Below are 21,416 nucleotides of genomic sequence, written 5' to 3'. Positions count from 1 at the left end.
GAATGCAAGGAAGGGAAAAATCCCAAATAAATGCCAACATCCTACCTTCAGTTTCATAGACTTTGCTTAATGTATGATTGAACAGGAGACAGAATTTTAAATTAAAAATAGAGCAGTGTAGCAAACATTATAGTTATGTGGATTAAACAATTTGGAAAAAAATAAGCCATCCTCAAAGTTCTACTAATAAAATGTATTGGATAACAAGAAAGCAAAGTTTACTTCATTATCATTCCAGTCAGGCAACTACCCAGAGATGAACTTAATGTCTAGTAACTCATTTTTATCATTTGTGGTTTTATATTTTGAAAAATAAAAGATTATAATATGTGTCAATGTGGTAGACCGAGATCCCCAAAATGGCTGCTGCCAGTGTCAGTCCTCAGGGGGGTCCCAGCTGCCTCATGCCTCTCCAGGGGGATTCTCTAAGAACAACAAGTGGTTCTGACCCAGGCATCTTTCACACTACTGCATCTGCCCTGCGTCATGCCACTTGGAGCATGTGAGATTTTGTGCATGCCCTGTAAGAATGAAATTTCCTTTTCCTATAGCCCTCCAGCTCCCCTGAACATAAGCCCCACTTGATTTTCAAAGGCAGATGTTCTAGGAACTCATTTTCCCAGTGCCAGACCCCCAGGCTGGGGAACCCAATGTGGGTTTCAGACCCCTTGCTCCTTGAGTAGAACCTCTGTGGTTATGATATCCCTTTTGTTTATGAGTCATCGACCCTGGGGTGTGGGTCTTTACTAAACCACATCTCTGCCACTCCTTTCCATCTTGTTGTGGCTCCTTCTTTATGTCTTTAGTTGTGGAAAATCTTTTCTGCTAGTCTTCAGGTCATTCTGATACACAGTTGCTCCGTAAATAGTTGTAATTTTTGTATGCCCATGGAAAGAGGTGTGTTCAGGGTCTTTCTACTCCACCATCTTGAGACTGACCCCCATTTGAAGTATATTCTAACTTTACTTCAATCTTCTATTTTAGTCTTCTCATTCAGTCTATAAACAGTGCTTCTATTAGAATGAATAAAGCCAGCACACAAATAACAGAGTGTAGGAGTGTAAATACATGAAAGTAGAAACTAATTTTATAGGCATTTAGCAATATACGTTTTTTTAATATATGTGTGAACACAGAATCACTCAATTTAAAAACAATTTACATGCAATTATTCTAAAAGCATTAAAACCATGTTACAGTTAGCAATGAGAAATCAACTGAATTGAAGGCTTGATATATACTAGGCATATTTTATATTTAATGGTAACTTTCAAAAAGGTTGATTGATTTTTATAAAGTTTGGGACACTACTGAAAGGTGCTGAGATATACATAAAGTTCTATTTGTGTGATGGCAAACAAGACACCAGCCAGTAGAATATTGCCAGAGGGTATTATCTTCAATATTTTAATGAAAATAAATTTGTTCTGTTGGCAGAGAGTTCATTTTTACACAGAATGAAGTTAACATTAGCCTAAGATGATAAACGTCACCTTTACATAGATCAGCACACTGGAGTAGCAAAAATACTAGTATAAATTCAATTATAAAAATGTAATCTGAGCTAATATAGCACTTTTCTTTTCATATACGAACAGGAGTGAATTTGCTGTTGGGAACTCGATCAAATCTGTATCTGATGGACAGAAGCGGAAAGGCAGACATTACTAAACTTATAAAGCGAAGACCATTCCGTCAAATTCAAGTTGTAGAGCCACTCAATTTGCTGATTACCATCTCCGGTTTGTTTAAGAACTAAAATTAACTGAGTAATTATGCAGATAAATTAGGTTTCAAACTGGGCTAAAGACTCTCTCAAGTGAAAGTATTCATAGGAAAGCACTATAAATATACACTTTAATTGGGACACCAGGCTTTCCTACTTGTATTTTCTTACCTATTTACAATTTAAACTTCTGACTCTCCTTTGGTGTCTGGATATTTGATTGCAATGTACCTGTCCAAGGTCAGTGACAAGAAAAACCATGCCATTTGCATCCTTTCACGTCTTTTCTGAGTAGCCACCTACATCTTCACAACTCACAGCTTCACCCACCCATGCACACACGACCACACTAACCACCACTATATACCTTTCTTGTGTTAGAAGCAACAAAGAACAAAAAGGACAATAATTGGATAAAAATGAGACTCTGTTGTCTCTGCCACAGCTGTATAATAAGGGCCTACAGATAGGACTAGTAACAAGAATGGATCCCCTAAGATCTCTCCATTCTTCCCACATAGTAGTTGAACTTCTTAGTTTTGGTCAGTCAGATCCTGAACCTTGAAATATGAAAGACCAAGTATATGGATGTTAATAATTATTGTGATTACTAAACAGTACTTGGTATCAGGAAAGCACTAACATTAATGCTGACTTTAGGCAAAAAAATGACTGTTGAAAGATTAGGAAAAATTTTTTAAATGGTTCGACTGTAGAATAAAATTATGCTAATCACAGTAATTTTATGTGTTTATATACTTCCTGTCTGTACCTAATAACGATATTGCACATTAATTAATGATTATGTATAGTCCTAAATATGATTAACTTTGCTTTAAGTTTTGGTTAGAGAAATCCTCTACAGATATACTAAAGTGTCATGATTTTTTGGTCATTCATTTTTAATTGCTTGAGGCACACAGAAGCAACATTTAGTTTTTGAAAACATCTGGGTGGCTTACAGACTGCACATCTGGATAACAGATTTCTTTACGTTTTATCCAGCTTTCTCTAACCCAAATGTTCTCTTTTTAATTCTTAAGTTTCTCTTAAATGTGGATTATTTTTGCATCAAATAGTACTGAGAATGTCAGTATAGAAAGATATCTAATAGTTGGATTTCAATTTTATTTTACCATTTGAGAATAGAATAGCAATAGCTATAGATGCTTGAATTCTAACACTGCTCAAAAATGTTGTATAAAAATATATTTAAGATTAATTACATAAATGAGAATCTTATTGTTGGGCCCAGGAATCTTACAGTCATAAACCCTAAAAATGGATGTAAAGTCACTATATATGAAAAGAAATGTGTAATTTTAATGGCTTGTTTTTCTGAAGGAATTGTAGAAATTTGATGGGACTTACTTCGTAAGTATACTGGAATGAAAGAGTACAAAGACCCATCTCACTGGCCCAGAATGCCTAACAAGCAATACATAAGACACCCTTCTCATATATACACACTACCAGAGATAGCTTCTGGGTCTCTGAATCCCAGAAAGGTCATGACTTAGATAAGAAGCTAAGGTACAAATGAATGGATGGTGATTCTGTTGCCTGCACAGTGGCAGTCTTAACCTGTCCCAAAGAAGTATTTTACATTTGCTTCTACATAGGTAGCTGGTAGATACTTCAGCTATCTCTTGGAAGTGAGAGACTGAGAGACTTTGCTATCACATTTCCAAACTCTAAAGGGAAGACTCTGATGCAGCATAGATTTTTTAAAGTGCATTTTTACTTTAATGAAAACATTTGGTTAAAAAGACAAAAATACCTTTACCATTTTTGTTCTTCTAATATATAAAAAAAATAGACTGAATTGAAACATTGTATCTTTTCTTATTAGGCCATAAGAACAGACTTCGGGTGTATCATTTGACCTGGCTGAGAAACAAGATTTTGAATGATGATCCAGAAAGTAAAAGAAGACAAGAGGAAATGCTCAAGACAGAGGAAGCCTGCAAAGCTATTGATAAGTTGACAGGCTGTGAACACTTCAGTGTCTGTAAGTCTCATTTCGTGTTTACTATAGCTATATAAATTTTGCTTCCCTTCATTTGGTGAAGAACATTATTGTGAAAGGCAAAGTAGAGAAAGAAAAGAATTTGCAACTTCAAATACAAAAATGAGTGAATTTCACTGAGATACCTTTCAGGTCTTTTATGTCACAATCTTGGCTGTTATTGAGAAAATATAGATTGACTGAAATAGCTATTGGAGTTAAGTTTGGTTCACTTTCTCACCTTTCTTCCCTTCCCAGTCACTCTAATTAGTTCATATGAACTGATATTTCTTCCTGCTTCTATCTAACTTCAATTATATAAATGGTGTTGATGTATCTTCAATAACCTACAAGGAGATTTATATGACATTATCTTTTCTTGGAACAGCAATAAAATAGGATCACATAATAATTCCTATTTTTCAAAATCAGAAAATCCCTCCTAATATTGACCAGGAAACTTTACCATGAGTCAAAACGAAAATTCATCAATTATCTGCTGGCTCTCATTCCCACTGTCGATATTCATGAGTATAATTGCTAAATATTTCCTATCTGATTACTGTGTTTTCATTTCCCCTGTCTCTTCACAACCATCCACTGTGAAATGGAGTAACACATCCAAGGTCTTAGAGTCCTGCTCTAATCTGTCAACAACTTGGAAGTAATGTTATCCAATTCTTTCTGTTTCTGAAGCAAATCCCCTCTACTCTCAGCCTTTGTTTTCTTCTTTCCTCTTTACTAATTGCCTGTGAGGCAGAACTAGTGGCATAGGTAAGAGATAGCTGGAATCACATAATATGAGTTGCAGCAGTATATTTCTACACTGACTGACCGTTTTTGTTCTGCATACAAAGAGCCTTTCCAAGGATAGGTTTCCATATGTGTGTACATATGTACACAAACACCAATAAAGGTAGGAATGAGCACCCAGACAACTTAGGCATCAACTAAATATACAACTTTCTTCTAGTTTTATGTATCACTAATTTCCTCCAAATCATATTACATAAATGTGGTAGCCAGAGGTGAAAGATATTCCCAGATGTTAACCCAAAAGTTTACATAGCAGAACTGCCTCTTACTAACTTATCGAGTTTTTAGTTGAATAAGAGAGAGTTTACAAAGATAATCATCTTGCAAATCTATGCTTTTGGTAAACAGATGGACTAGTTTAGTCCAGTTTTCCTGGCTGACTGCATTCCAACCCATCCCAGCTCTCATAACAACCAATAACATTTGTCCTACTGACAGGTGGAACAGTAGCACCTTTACATAGGAGGACAACAACATAGCCATACTTGCGTGGTATTTTCATGGCCTTCCAAGGTCAACAAAATAATGGACCGACATCAGTTACTGTCGTTTATTAAAATTATTGGAACTATTTGCTTAACAAAGAATTCCTTTGCTTCTTGGGGGTTTATTAATCATGCTTCTTTGACCTACTTCTGAACAGTTTAAAAAAAAAGAAAGCAAAGCTAGACTCAGAGAGACAGCGACACAGAATGAGAAAGAGAAGGAGAGAGGAGGGGAGGGGAGAGGAGAGAGAGAATTCGTATATATTAGTCTCAGATGAAGTCTGGCTAGCGAATATAGAAGCAGTGTCTCAGTCAAAGAAGCGGGGTTTTAGCACAAATATAAATCTAGAAGTAGGACAAAATATTTCATGAGAGCCAGAAGGTCTAGCCAAGAGCAAGCATATACTTTTTATATTTTTTCTCTTTTTTAATAAAAAAATGCTCTATTGAAATAATTTACATATCATAAAATACACCCCATTAAAGTGTACAATTAAAGGCTTTAGGGTATGTTTATAGAGTTGTGTAACCATCACCATGATCTAATTTTCATCATTCCAAAAAGAAACCTCATGGCCATTAGCAGTCACTCCATATTTTATTCCTCTTACCTTATTCCCCTCATAGTCCTAAGTAGCTACTGATCTACTTTCTTTGCTGTGGATTTGTCTTTTTTCCACGATTTATTTAAATGGAATTATACATTATGTGGTCTTTTGTGACAAGCTTCTGTCACTTAGCATAATGTTTTCAAGGTTCATCCATGCTTTAACCTATTCAACATGTATCAGTATTCCTTTTTATTGCTGAATAGTATTGCATTGTATATATATATATATATATATATATCACCTTTTGTTTATCCAATTTTTTATACATCCATTGTTTTATACGTTTGCACTTTTTCCACTTTTTGGCTATTAGGAATAATTCTGCTATGAACATTTTCATACATGTCTTTGTACATTGGAGTGCATATTTTCTTTTCTCTTAGATAGTACTGCCAGAATATTTTTAAAAGTGACTGACAGAACTGTTTTACATTGCCATAAGTATGAAAGCTCCATTTTTCTCTTCATTCTTACCAACACCTGTAAATGTCAGTCTTTTGATCCTAGCCATCCAAGTGGGTGTAACGTGGCATCACATTATAGTTTTGATTTGCACTTCCCTGATGAATAATGTTGTTGAGCATCTTTTCAAGTGTTTGTTGATCATTTGTATATCTTCCTTGGCTTATTTATTTTTTTGTTGTTGAGTTGTAAGTATTCTTTATATATTCTGGACATTAAACCTTTATCAGATATATGATTTGCAGATATTTATTCCCATTCCATACTTTGCCTTTTCACTTTCTTGATAGTGTCCTTTGATACATAGAAGTATTAATTTTAATGAAACCCAATTTATCTGTTTCTTTCTTTTGTCGCTTATGCTTTCGGTGTCAAATAGACTCTATTGCCATGAAGGTTTATTCCTATATTTAATTCTAAGAGTTTCATAGTTTTAACTCTTACATTTAGGTCTTTGATCCATTTCAAGTTATTTTTTATATATGGATTGAAGTAGGAGGTCCAATTCATTTTTTTGTGCTTGGATATTCAGTTGTCACAGTACCATTTGATGAGATTATTCTTTCCCTATTGAATAGTCCTGGCACCACTGACCATAAATGAATGGCTTTACTTGTAGACTTTCAATTCTACTCCATTGATCTATATGCGTGTCCTTAGGTCAGTACTACACTGTTTTGATTACTGTAGCTTGTAGTAAGTTTAGAAATTGGGAACCATGAGTCCTCCAACTTTGTTTTTCATTTTCAAGATTGTTTTGGCTATTTGGAACCTCTTCCAATTCCAAGTGAATTTTAATCAGCATTTCCATCTATGCATAGGGGGGCATTGGGACTTTAATAGAGATTGCAATGAATCTGTAGATCACTTTGGATAGTACTGACCTCTTAAGGTCAGTACTGCTGACTGCTGATGATTTTTAATCACATCTCTCATTTAACAATGTTAAGTCTACCTGTCCATGAACAGAGGAAGTATTTCCATTTATTTAGGTCTTCTTTAATTTCTTTCAGCAATTTTCTGTAGTTTTCAGTGTACAATTTAGAGTGTTCTTAAAGGCTAATGCATACACTCCATAAAACTATACAGTATTTTTGTCACCTTCTTTTGGGAATCAAATTGTAACCAAATAACTATTCTAAAATAAATGATCTATGGTCTTACATTGTTATTATGACATTTTCAACAACAAACACAAATACTTGAGTGTTCTTGTTAACTCTGTGGCATCGTTACTTCTTTGTATTTTATCACTGTAGTGCAACATGAAGAAACAACATATATTGCAATTGCTTTGAAATCATCAATTCACCTGTATGCATGGGCACCAAAGTCCTTTGATGAAAGCACTGCCATTAAAGTGAGTGGTCTCCTTTTCCTTTGGTTTTTCTTTTGAGAAATTGTAAACAGAACAGTATTTGGAATAGAGTAGCGGAAATATATACCATTCTTCTACAATTAATGTAATTTAAATATACCATGTCAATAATTATCATTTAACCCTTTTTTAGATAATTCACAGGCACCACACCAAGGGAGAGTGTGAGGGAAATCCCTGACCCCTCCCCTTAAAGGACCTCCCCACCAGCTCCTCACTCCCAATTCCTGTAGTCAACATGAAGACCTTCTCTTCTAAAGCCACAAACACAAGCTTTGGGTGCCACCCCAATGACTTGAAGCTGAGAAAGTCCCTGTTCTCTCTTAGTGGGGGGTGGAGAGCAGAGGGAAGGTAAGGAAAGGTGTGACAATGGTAAAGGGGGAAACCTCTACCATTGTAGAGGAATGGTAGAGGAATGAACCTGGAAGAGGAATGAAGGAAGAGAAAGGCTTTGCTCTAATTACCAGGGCTACAGTAGATGGGGGTGGGGAGGAAAGGATGGCTCTATATTCCTTCCAAGCTGGATCTCTAAACACATTCTTCTCTAGAACTATTACAAGGAATGGTGGTTAGGCTTATTTGGATTATGAGTACTGTTTCCACCCTTATTATGGTTTAATTGAACTTCTATGGATCAGCCTCTTAAGGTAACCATTTAGTGTCCCAAACACTAAATTTTTAATCACATCTCATAAACTAGGGACTATTTTTATCTTCATTATCTTTTTATAATGCTCCAGAATTCAACATAAATAAGATTATTTTGTATTTATTCTATAGTAATAAGGACTGATTAATGAGCTGGCAATATTACATAGAGTCCAGTAGCTCCTAACCTGGGATATACATAAGAATCATCTGGAGCATTTGTTAAAAGTTTAGATCTCAGACCCATCTCCAGGCCAAATTAGTAGGTCTGAAGTGGAGCCTGGGAATCTATATTTTTAGCAAACAACCCAGGAGATTTTGAACTGGTTGGTCCCTGGACAAGTTTTTACAAAGCACTGATAGGGATACATCATGATAGACCCCAACAACATATTCGTGAAATACTATTGTATCTTAGGTCAGGATCTGATTACGTGGTATATTTTGTAGGCCAAAACATCACATGTATACAATAAAGATGGGTTAATATCTATGACTACTCCTCAATGTCTATTTGTACAATAAATATGTTCTTTTATAAATAGCACAGACTACTATATAGATAGTCTGGGTCTGTCCTGACACAAATCACATCCCTGATCTGATCTCCCTAAATTGGGCCTTGGGTCAGCTGTCAGTATTTGGATATGGGTTTGTTCTTGGGTGTCTGCTGATTGGTCAGAGCTGCCTGGTATGGAGCTGGAAAGCAAAGAAGGTAAGTACCAACAGTCTGTGTAGCCTGATACACAATTCCTGGTCCAAGTCCTCACTCCAGTTCTTGAATCCCACCTCATGACTACAGTGTGGTGAAACCTGTGATGCCCAGTCCTCTACTGTGACCTGAACTTGGCAATGAATCCTGTTTGGCTTTTTGTTTCCTTGGACTAGGAGCCATAAGAGCCTAGAGTACATCCAGTCTATGGTAGGTTAACATGTCTGGCCTTTCTCATTCCCTACCAAGTGTGCATTGATCAATCAGCAGACTCCGAAGGAGACTACATGTCCTATGAAGCCTATATACGAATACTGGCAAAAATACAGGCAGCTGATCCAGCAAACCGGTTTAAGAGACCAGATGAGCTCCTTCATTTGCTGAAGCTCAAGGCAAGGAATTTAAAGACAGCAAACAGAGTACAGGGCCATACAAGGCTCTTATGATTTTTGGAGATTTGGCCTTCGAAGGAAAACTCAATATTTAGAACCTGAATATAATCGTTCTTATTGTAATAACAGACCTAAGAAAAGTTATAATACATAGGTCTCTAAATATATTACGTAACTTTAAAAATAATTCTGGGTTTTATAAACCTGTTAAACAAAAGGGCAGGGGAATTTTCTCCTTAGACAGAGTGTCATTTTTGGCCTTTTGGCCATATTTGGTTTTATATCTACAGGTGTTTCCAACACTTGGTCATAAGCCAGTGACAGTTGACCTGGCTATTGGTTCTGAAAAAAGACTAAAGATTTTCTTCAGTTCAGCAGATGGATATCACATCATTGATGCAGAATCTGAGGTTATGTCTGATGTGACCCTGCCAAATAATGTAAGATCCCTAGAAATTACTGTATAACACAATTTTCCAACTGTCAAAACTCTTAAAGTTTTAAAAATATGAGTATCAATATCTATATTAGAACTGAGATGTAAAAGGTAAGTATAAAGTGCCAGAAAGTAGTAATGGATAAACAAAAATCACTGATGGTTTCTTAGTCCAGACAGCTAAGTCTGTTCCGCAGATAGATTTTGTCTGCAACAGTGATTTTTGTTTGTTTTTAAGTGAATATCATTTACATTTAAAATCTGGATTTCTATTGAAAAACCAATGATCTGACAATATCAGGCCAACATTACTATCTGGCCATAATCAACTGGAACCAATTTGTGCCTGTCCACTTTTAGATGGAACATATGCTATACATTCTCTATCCATCCACCATTATGTATTTATAATAACTGGCCCTTGTAGCCATATGAGTTTGCAACCCTTGCTTTAGTCTTCTGCACCTCATAATGCATTAATAGATTTTTTTAAATTACACCAGTATTGCAACATTATTATGTGTATGTCCTTTCTTTATCCAGATTGTAGTACTTTAACTGTGATATATAGCAAATTATCATAAAGTATTCTCTTACAGTATAAGTTATACTTAGAATTTCTGATCAAAGATTCAGCATTTTAAAAGCTAATGCAATCAACTCTTAACTCAAATAATTATAAATATGAAAATATGGCACAGCATCTAAAATATGGATAGTTGTAAAAATACTATACACATCATTTGTCTAAAGAGATTGAACATAACACAATACCCCTCACACACACGTACCATACATAATATAATTCTCCTATATCTCAAATTTGATGGTAGAAATGATATTTGTCCTATTGAAAATTATATTAAAAAGGAAGGACTGAACCAACAAATCTCTGCTTCACCCTTTTTGAATTCCCCATTTTGTCAATCACTAAAGTTTTAGCAGTTTAGCATTATACAAAATTCCAGGAGAAAACTTTTATGTACTGCTAAGCCACTGTAGTAATGTGATATTTTGCACAGCTTTCAGAATTATCTATATATCTCTGACAGATTACATGGAGCAATTGTCAGATCATTAGTGGAGAATTTTTTTAAAGTTTTGGTCATATTTAACAATCGAATTAGCTGATCATTCTGTTGTCACCTATGACTATATAGAAATCACTGTTCATAAGGCAGAAAATACTGAACCAAGCCCAGCCAAAGCCATTTAAATGAGTGTAGGTTAATTTTACTATAAATATTATAGTACTTTTCACTTGGAGTGTCTTCCATCACTTCCTGCATCTTATTTTTTATGTCATGTCAGATAGCCTTTATTTTGAAGATAGTGCATTATTGAACACCACAGTGTTGGTCCAAGTTTATACTTATTTGGAAAGTCATTTAGGAAGATTGAATTCTGTGTTCCACTTGACTACTAAGCAAGAAGAATTATTTTCTTTTGAAACGATCAGTTAATTATTATGGAAACAAGAATAAGAGAAGGTGAGGTTTTTAAAAAGTCATTTTCTGGCCTAATTAGGATACCTTAAGTGTATTAAAAAATAGAATTTTTAGCTAAATGCCCTAGTGTCTTGACCCATTAAAAGAGAAAGGACTCTAATATAAAGGAGGAGAGAGTGTCTTCTGAAACAGAATGTACTAAAAATAATACTTTTCCAAAAGTGCTAGATTACAAAAGCTGTAAAGCTACAGAATATCTGGTTACTTCAGGAATCATCTGAGAAGCAAGAAGATTACCTCTGAGGCTTTCTGGATTTACAACAGCCCAGATCTATTCTAAACAAATTTTTTGAGACAATCTTTTTTCTTGAATTTCTTTTTCTCTCTTCCTTCATCTCTTTTCTGATTCAACTGCTCATGAGAGTGCCCAGGGAACGCATTAAAATTGCTTTTCGCCTCTGGATCCCCATTTTAGTTTTAAGAATTGTTGTTGCTGAGACTGAGACATGGCCTCAAGCACTTGGCCTGAGTACGCTGGGTTTGGCAAGTATAGTTTCTGACATTTTTTCCTTTAACTTGCTAAATTCGAAAAATGATAGAGGAATTAATTGTTCGATTTTTAGGGAAATATGATTAATGTGACAATATCTGTAGTTTAGGCAAGTTTTGTCACATTGTTTTATGCATCATGAAATTTAGAAATTCTTAGATATTTCTTAGTATTTCATCTTCTGTCACCTAATACATCTCTGAATTGAAGATATTTTAAGATTATATAAATTAGATAAGAAATTCCATATTTTTGTGAAGGGAGGATATATTTCAAGCAGTGAAGGATATTATAAAGCTGCCCCTTGTAAATATTTAAACTCAAGCTATTTTAAAGTTAATTTTCTATTTCTGATTTGAATAAATTGGTTGATAAGCAGTGATTTTGTATTTGTTACTTGGTTCACACATTCCTTACTAAAGTATTAATTAGTGTGCTGAAATGAATCTGAAATCAAACAAGTAATGTTTCTTCTATCATTATACATAATAGTTTGTGAAATTTCAATGAATTTCTCTGTGTTGGAAGTATATCTCTGCTTTTTACAAAGTTTTCTCCTAAATATAAAGGAGAATATTAAACAGTGACAGATTTATGACATAGGGAAGGCTCTTTTCAAGTGTTGGATAGCATGTTGTTTAGTACTGAAATAGAAATTTCTCTCCTCCCTGCATTTTGAACCCCTTTTTGGTCTTTATTGCTCAACCAAGCTGCTTCAATGAAAGTAGTAGTGATAAAATGTTGGACATGTAAATCCTTATGAAACATAATTCCAGCCCCTGGAAATCATTATACCACAGAATATCATCATTTTACCTGATTCCTTGGGAATTGGCATGATGCTCACTTTCAATGCCGAAGCCCTTTCCATGGAAGCAAATGAACAACTCTTCAAGAAGACCCTTGAAGTGTGGAAAGACATACCATCTTCAGTAGGTATGTATAAAATTTTTCTCCTTTCAGATGATCCCAGAAAAGCTTCTATTTCCTGAAGTATCACTTTTTCTCAAGGCATATAGTGTTAATTTGGGATATGGCATACTTACTCCCTTGTAAGGTAATGTGTATGTTTGTCTTATGCTTAATTACTTCACAAGGCTATCACAAAGAGACTGATTATGGCTGTCTTAGTTGTTCATTTTTAATAATCATGTAATTAAAATAGGAAAGTAATTCTTTTCCACAATAATCTGTAATTTTATTTTAAATACCTTTGCTTGCAGCTTTTACACAGGTGTTGAAAGTGTTTCATTCCATCACATTGATTTTTGGGGTTTACCTTTATCTTAGGAGACTGCCAAATAGTCATAAGAGAAGAGCAAAATACTTCCATTTTATACAGTCAATAGTGTTCTGTTCAGCATGTAATATTTCTGTGAAGAATCAAATACAAACTGAATATGTGACATATAGGTTGTCACTAAGATTTCGTCAAACTTCATTTACAAAATTTTCATCTTCATTAGACCAGGACATCTTTTTTTCTTCCTGACCATCGCAGGACTGCTGATCTGGGCAATCTGAATAACTTGAAACTCGTATTTCTCTGAGTCTTGATGATTACAGAGGTGATTCTAGATAGGGAACAGAATAATGCATATGAACAGTAAAAAGAGAGAGAGTAGAATGATTTGCTTGAAGATAAATGTTCCTGGAAGTAAGATAAGGTTAATGAAGCAAATAAAGGAGAAGGGAGAAGGAGAGGGAGAGGGAGAAGGACAAGGAGAGGGTGAGGGAGGGAGGGAGGGGGGAGAGAGGGAGAGAGAGAAAGAGAGAGAAGGAAGGGAGGGAGGGAGGGAAGGAGGACAAGAGAGACAGAGAGAAAATAGTTTATCAATAAAGAAGCCAGAAGCTTCTGAAATCTCTATAAAATGGCTAAATGTGATCCACATGTGGCTTTAAAGACCAGTTTGAAAGAACTTCTTTTTAATGGACATTTTTTCCATTATGGGATGATGGCACTTTGCACTGCATCTGCAGAATCCTTTCCTTTTGCATACATAGTGTTAAGGATTATCCTGAAAACCTCCAATTTCTTCAAAAGGTAAGAACTCACAGAGGGTTTAAAACCATTTTGTGACAAGACGTAAACGCTTACAATATAATTGACAGATCTGGGACAAAAAAACCCTGAAATAATGAATCTTGTTCTAACTTTTACAGTGGTTGTGATCAATATATTAATCAGAAATTGGAATAAGGAAATTCAGTTCAAATGGGAAACAGAACCCCTATATTTATGCCATATTTATGCCACATGTAGACAATGATAGGACTCAAAGAGGTCTTAAAAAGTCATCTGGTACAGTTCTTGTCCTTAGGCAGGACAACTTCTGACCTAAAACAAAGAGCTATTTTAAGTCACTAAAATTGAAAAGCATCCCTCTATGTGTAAACTAAATTATAGCACTATAAAAACATGATATTTTGGTCTGTGTAAGAAGGGTATTTTGAGCGTATATAAAGATTGCATTATAACACTAATATTAAGAAAATCAATTACTCTCTTTTTCTGTCTAAAAACAACTGCTTTGTTATTTAAAACTAACCTAGATCCAGATTTTCCCAATCTACATTCCTTTAGATATAATGAATGTTTTTACGAATAAGATCTTTGCTTTGGCTTTTCAAACAAATATATAGAGACTTAGCAATCACAGCAAGTATCATTAAGCATTCTGAACTAAATCACTGGATTCCATCCCATACACAAGCTAGCTCAGTAGCTAGGTTAAGTGGCTGATTAATGTGTTTTAGAATTAAGGTAGAAATTATGTAATGCCATGTGAACTGTGTATTTGGGCTCAGCAAGTACACTGTGCATTATGTTTAGAAAATTTTGCTGTATGCAGTTGTTGGAAAAAATACTGCTCCCCATGTCAGAAAATACCTTACAGTGTCAGCTGACTATATAGCTATTTACATAATTAGGTTTTCTGCTTTAAAGCAATTGTCATAGTCTTTATTGTCACTGAGTAATATAAAACAGGGTCCAATAGTTTATATCTTAATAAAAATTTCCTGAGCAAGAGAAACGCTTAGCAGTATCAAATTAGCTTTAGTTCTATGTATAACATGGTAATTAATTGAATTACATTAGAGTTGCTAAAGTCATTATTTGAGCGAGTCATTTTTTAGCAGTTTTAATTTTGAAAAGTTAGTCAGGTTTCCATATATGTCACTTAAGCACAAGTAGAAACCCTTACAGGATGTTGTACCTCAACTAGATTATAAAATAAAGAATCACTGTAGCTAGATTTGACTTTCTACAAACAGGGTTAGATTAACCCTTAGCTTTTTCTGTGGTATTGGAGAATATGAATACAAACATTAACTGAGATCTAGTTATTCACAATGTTAAATAGTTGGTCACAATGGTGATAGTACATAGCAGGTTTGAACAACACTGTTGAGCAGCATAATGGCCAAACAACAGTCTTATAAGCAGGAAAAGAGGAATGTATTTACCTGAACTGTAATAATGTCCCTCTTAATAATCAAATGTTGACTGCGTTTATAATTTTCTATCACTGACAGAAAGATATTATGTTTTTCTGATTTTTAAATTTTTATTGTAGCTTATGAGTGTTCACAGCGAGCCACAGGATGGGGCCAAAAAGCCATTGAAGTCCGCTCTTTGCAGTCAAGGGTTCTGGAAAGTGAACTGAAGCACAGGTCAATTAAGAAGCTGAGATTTCTGTGTACCCGAGGTGACAAGGTATAGTTTACATCCCCCAGTTAAAGCAAAAATAAAGCAAGTGATGAAATTAACTAAGGAAATTTATATCCTTTTCTTTCTGGCTATAAATATATTTCCCAAATTGGCATACTCTTAATAATATAATAAATTAATAAAAATAATTTTGCAATTTGCATTAGAAGCATTGATTTGGTAAATCATGAAATTTGATTTCAAAAGAAATCATTTTCAAAAATGTAAAACTTCTAATTGTGTCCAAAGCAAAGTTTAGCCTTTATTTTATTTCTTACAAATTCCATTATTGTCTTTGGTGCATAGTTCTTTTCATGTTCATATTAATATGATATTTTGAAAAAGAATGCTTGAGTAAATCTGCCTTTTATAGTTTTCAACGTAATCCAATAACAGAAGAAGGAAAAAGTTACTTATGTTTGCTGAACACCTAATTATATGGTAGAGTTTGTGCTAAATACTTTAGAAGCTATCATAGTTAATCTTCACAAGTGGACATTATTATGTCCATTTCACAGGAAAGAAAAATAAAATCAAGATTTGACAATTATTTGTGTAATGTGATCAATTTTAACCAATTCATATAGTTTAGATGGAAAAATGAATTGCATGACATCATTACAGTCCCGACATGTTATGAGAAATAATAGCGTGAAGAAATAATTCTAATAAGACCAGAAAACATTCACATTTGGAAGAAATTGCAAAGGATTTGAATTAATATCAGAACAAACAGGGTAAAGCACTGGGCATCAAGAAAAGGTACTTTTTTGTAATATAAAGGGATATAATGGCAAGAACCAGTGATTGAGATCGGATAGATCTAGGATGCAGTCCCAGCTTTGCCACCTAATTACGTGTAAAAACCTAGAAGTTTGACTAGTCCTTCTGAACCTTAGCTTTTTCATCTCAGGAATGGGAATATTAATAACTACTTTGGGAACAATTCTGAAAATTATCAATAATATGTATATAGTAAGCATCTCACAGATTGACTGGCACATAAAAGTGTTAAATCACGGGTAGCTAGTGTTATTATCATCATCATCATCATTACATCACACACCCTCCTAAGTATATCCATTGTGGACGTTGAAAACCTTAGTCCTAACAAGGATACCTCTGTTTGCTATTTATATTATTGTACTGTCCTAATTTTCTTTATGGCACAGACCATATTTACACAACATGTTCCTCTCTAAGCCGATTGGTTTAGCTCATAATCTCAGTCTATTGATGTCAGTCTGTTCCACTGAAATAGAGACTTGCACCAAGTAGAAAATTTCAGTGGCCACTTAAACACCAGCAACAATGTGAACATCTAAATAAGGTAATATTTTCCATATATTAAAAGAAAAAGGAAAGCCAGCTTGAATAAAAATAGATTTTAAACAAATAGCAAAGGAGAATTGTTAACCAAACCAATCAAGAAGTTTAGCAGATGAATTCCACCTACAAAAATCTAATTTTATTTAAACTATATGAAGTACAATTATAGGATATGGTAAAAGGTTATTTTTTAATTGTAATTTAGACTCCATACCAATTTAAATTTGTATTCTTTAATCTGAGGAAATCCCTTTCTGAAAAACAGTATGGCTTAATATTTTATTCGTTGGTGAAGATAAATTGAAGTTATAGTTGTACCTATCAAATATCAGTTTGCAATGTATTAAATATTTACTGATGGTGTCTCTTTCTCTCTTTTTAAAGCTGTTCTTTACCTCTATCCTGCGCAATCGCCATAGCCGGGTTTACTTCATGACCCTTGGAAAACTTGAAGAACTCCAAAGCACTTATGGTGTTTAAAAGATTCCAATGATTTATTATAACAATTACAAACATCATAAATATACAATTTGCATTTTAAATTTCTGATATTAAATGAGCATACAGTTTTACTGGTAGGGAAAAATTAAATCAGATACTTTTAATGTAGCACAGAATAGTTTTAATGAGAAATGTAGCTTTATATATAAAATTAACTATAGCAAGCTCTATGTACTCCAATGGTGTACAATATCTTTTGCACAAACCTTGTAACTTTTGTTACTGTGAATTCAAACATTACTCTTTGGACAGTTTGGACAGTATCTATATTCAGATTTTATAACATGGAGTTAAGAAACCTGTAATAAGTTAGATTCCAAACAGCTTTCAAAAGAATTGGCCCTAAATGAGGGGGGTTTTTTTGGAAAAAAATAAAAATAGCAACAAACCATATGTAAATTTGCCAAGTCCTATAAAGAACCAAAGGTTAGATTATGAAATGAAAATAATAAGGACTAAACATAAACCAGACTAAGGCTGAACAACCTGCATGCCTGGAGAAAACTACAGTTATAAAGGGGAAAAGGCCACCCATTTCCTCATTGCTCCATGACAGTTAAGCCCACAGACAGAGAACAGTTGTGTTCTTTCACCCCATGTTAAGCTGGTTTTCTCCTGATAAGAAGAAAGGAAGAAAGCCTCGGATGCTTGATTTTCCTCAGAAACTCCAAAGATGTGCAATAGCCGTTTTTAAAAACCACCGAATAATACACTTGCAAGCCTGAATACAGGACTGAACTCCTATACACATGTACTGTAGAATAAGTTGTATATTTTAATACTTTAAAGTAGGCGTCAAATTCTATCCCCAAAGACAAATTGGTTGATTTATCAAAATTCTTATCTGGCCAACAGTGTGACCATCAGAAGCATTAAATATTTTCCTGATTCCAGATTAAACTATATAAAAATTTCACTCCAGTCATTAAACAAAAATTACAAAATGTAACAGCAAAAAGTTCTGGCTGCTAATACTTGTGTTTTTCATGTTTCTATTTCTGTAATATCAGAAATTAATCTAAAAGTGATAAGTCCACATGTAGGGACTTAATGTAATAGGTTAAAAAAGATTTTGAAAGAAAATACAACTTTCATCAAATACCTAGGTCTACAAATTTATAGTCGTGAAAAAATCATTCTAGTCCATCACTCCAATAAGTTATAGGCGCCATAGATAGGTGGCGTTTGGTCACCTATGGTAATTGCTACCTGATGAAAAGCATCATTTCTGCATATCCATCCTCAATACCATGGTTAGTTCTGGAGCAGTAGAGAAGCAACAGAACTACCACAAAGTATACCTCACTATAATTCCTCTAGTTCTGCTTCTAAAATCTGAAGACGGTGCTAGTGGGATAATAATTTTCAAGCTACCTGGTTAAACCAAAATACAAAAGCAGACTATGTGTGATTTCATGATAGCACGTTATTTCTTGGCACCTTGGCGCCAGGAATGATGATTTGGATTTTCCTAACAACTTATATCAAGAATGTAGTAGCTCAATAATGAGAATTTAGGAGAACCTGAATCCATGAATTAAAAGTAAATGTGATTCACATTTCTGTTACTGTGACACAATAATGTGATCTTAAAACTGGCTTATCCTTGAGTGTTTACAACTCAAATGACTTTTTAAATGCAGTAGTTTAAAGAGAAAACAAAGTTTTATGTCAAATTATTTCCTTAGAAGTAGTCTTCATTATTATAAATTTGTACACCAAAAAGGCCATGGGGAACTTTGTGCAAGTACCTCATCGCTGAGCAAATGGAGCTTGCTATGTTTGAATTTCAGAAAATTTTCTCATTTAAGTAGCGTGTAGAATCAAGTCTTTTAAGAATTCATTTTTTCTTCATAATATTTACTCAGTTAAGGTTCAAAAATAAATTTTATCTTAAAATCATATTTTTAACACAGTAAGACAGTAAACTATTTTAGGAAGTCAACTCCCATTGTGCTCTGTGGCTGTTATTCTAATAAATATACACAATAGTGAACTGCATCTACAGAGGTGTCCCAAAGTAAACAAGCAAGAGACATTGCAAATGTGTAATTGAGCGTTAAATGATAAGGTGCTAATGAGGAAAGGAAGCTGGGCACATATTAAGAAAGGAGATTGAGATGTTGGATAGCCAACTTAGGAAGGACTGAAAATATTTAAAGTGGTTTGTAGGTAATGAATATTTCCAATTTAGATGTTAATCCATCTGGAATTTTTACATCCTTTGCCAGCTGAAACAAGAAAGTGAAGGGACAATTAAATTTCACAGTCAGTGCACAGTGACAGAAAAAATTATAACCACACCTCACCTTGTAGCAGCAGTACCTGGAAGCCCTGGCCCACCAGAGAAGCATTGAGGGGGATTTCTGAAAAGCCAGATTCCCGAGTCCTGTGAGTTGAAGCATGAAAGTTCTGGCAAGTTGTGAGTAGCATTGGGACAGAGTACAGTGTTATTTTAGTGTACTTTAGTTCTTTCACCAAAGCCCTTGTCCAAAATAGAAGGAATTATTGAAAATGTTCAAAAGCTAGAAAATGATGTATGCAAAGGGCTGACAAGAAAAGTTCAGTGTGATTAGGTCTCTTGAAGTAAGGTAAGAGCCTCAGAGGAAACAGTAAGAAAGGATAATCATTAAGATAGTAAAATAGGCAAAGCAGAAATCACACATGTATACATAGAAGCATACACACGCAAACCATTAGAATGCATACATTTTAATATTTTCAGTGCTACCAGTTTCTAGATAAATTAATCACTAAGTGTTTTCTGCCAGGACATTTAATTGAGACACTATCGATAAAACTAGGAATAGTGCCACATGAATTCAATGGGATCTTTTAAGTACTCTTCAGTTCTTTTCAAAACTGTGCCTATTTAAATCAATTTATATTCAATCTGTGCTCTAACTTTAAAATTTATTGAAATAATCTTTGAGACTGCTAATTGTTTCATCAGAAAGTCTGCAATGAATCATTGTTCAACCTCTAAAAATAAAATGTTTTTAAATGTATTGATTGATGTCATTATTTGAAATACACTCGTCCAATACCTCAGAATTAAGACTCATTCAAGGAATATTCATTTCTATAAAGTATATAATAATGCACTGATTGGGAGGTGTTACATGTTCTGCCTATTGTTCCATTAGGAATTCTAGCCAAGGAGGGGTATATTAACCTGACTAAAATCTTTCTGTGTACAGTGGTGGAATTAGAAAGTAAAATCTTTCTGGGTACAGTGGTGGGATTAGTTTTCCTCTAAATATGTGGAACTTTAAACAGACACACAGACTCACAGGGTATGGGTAAAACCTGAGCAAGTTTTAATGTTGACTTCCTTCCCATCCCATCCCAGTGTCTGTCCTGAAGTCCAGTGGAGAAAAAAGAGGAGAAACTTTATCCAAAAAGTGGAGTAAAGATTTATAGTTTATTAACATTCAATAAAGGGTTTAGTGCAGAGTGATGGTAGAAAATGGAAGATAAACATGGAAGATTGTCAAGGAAGCCAAGTTCTTCAGTTAGGATCAGGAGAGGAATAGCACTTCTCTCAGCAGGTCACAAAAGCGTTAGAGGACCGGTCCCATGAAGATCCTATTGTCTCAGAACATTCTGGAGAGGTGTTCATCAGACTTTCCTGTTAGAGCCAATTGGTGTGGTCCTAATTTGTCAAGTATGGCCAGACATTCAGGAGTTGGGTTACGTGGACATGACATGCTTGCTCAGGCTTTTAGAGGCTAAATTCAAAATACTTCATTATGATCAAATTGACTCATTCGGCTTGATACATAGGACCCACCGACTTCAACTACTTTAAGGGACAGTGTTATGAGCCAAGGAACAAAAATATCGTCACAGATTGGAATTAGAATAGGCAGGGTGATGCCCTAAGGCTGAAAGATGGCATTATCCTGGGGATCCTTTACCAAAGGATGGGATAGTGTAGGTCATGAATAGAAATCGCTATTGGTAACTTTATCATTCTCAAAGGGAACAGTGGGTTTACAGACTCCAACACTGCAAGTCTATTAACAATCTTTTTCCAGTATAATAACACTTTTTTCTTTATAGGTCCTTTAACCCTCACCTAAGGATAGTCAGGTTGAGTGTGCCTGCTCTTTAATAGACAGCTAATGTAATAAAGGCCAACATGTTTCAAAAAACATTGTCAGTATTACATTTTATATTGTTTACAACCATGGCAACTG

At 34.5% G+C, this 21,416-nt stretch overlaps 1 protein-coding gene across 3 annotated transcripts in view; it reads left to right on the top strand.

The window, feature by feature from the left end:
• The window catches only part of NRK (Nik related kinase), a 166,860-nt gene extending 146,647 nt beyond the window's left edge, over positions 1-20,213 (top strand). For 2 of the 3 annotated variants that reach the window (XM_067722527.1, XM_067722525.1), the window contains exons 22-28: positions 1,599-1,742; positions 3,579-3,737; positions 7,368-7,468; positions 9,529-9,678; positions 12,449-12,608; positions 15,251-15,390; positions 17,098-20,213. In XM_067722527.1, the coding sequence (XP_067578628.1) occupies positions 1,599-1,742; positions 3,579-3,737; positions 7,368-7,468; positions 9,529-9,678; positions 12,449-12,608; positions 15,251-15,390; positions 17,098-17,193 (950 nt within the window). In that variant the 3' untranslated portion in view covers positions 17,194-20,213. The remainder of the gene's footprint in view (positions 1-1,598; positions 1,743-3,578; positions 3,738-7,367; positions 7,469-9,528; positions 9,679-12,448; positions 12,609-15,250; positions 15,391-17,097) is intronic. The other variant, XM_067722526.1, reaches the window with a different exon arrangement.
• The last annotated feature ends 1,203 nt before the right edge of the window (positions 20,214-21,416 follow it).

The sequence above is a fragment of the Pseudorca crassidens genome, chromosome X (genome assembly GCF_039906515.1).
Source record: "Pseudorca crassidens isolate mPseCra1 chromosome X, mPseCra1.hap1, whole genome shotgun sequence".
Lineage (NCBI taxonomy): Eukaryota > Metazoa > Chordata > Mammalia > Artiodactyla > Delphinidae > Pseudorca > Pseudorca crassidens.
This window is presented reverse-complemented; position numbering and strand designations above follow the sequence as displayed.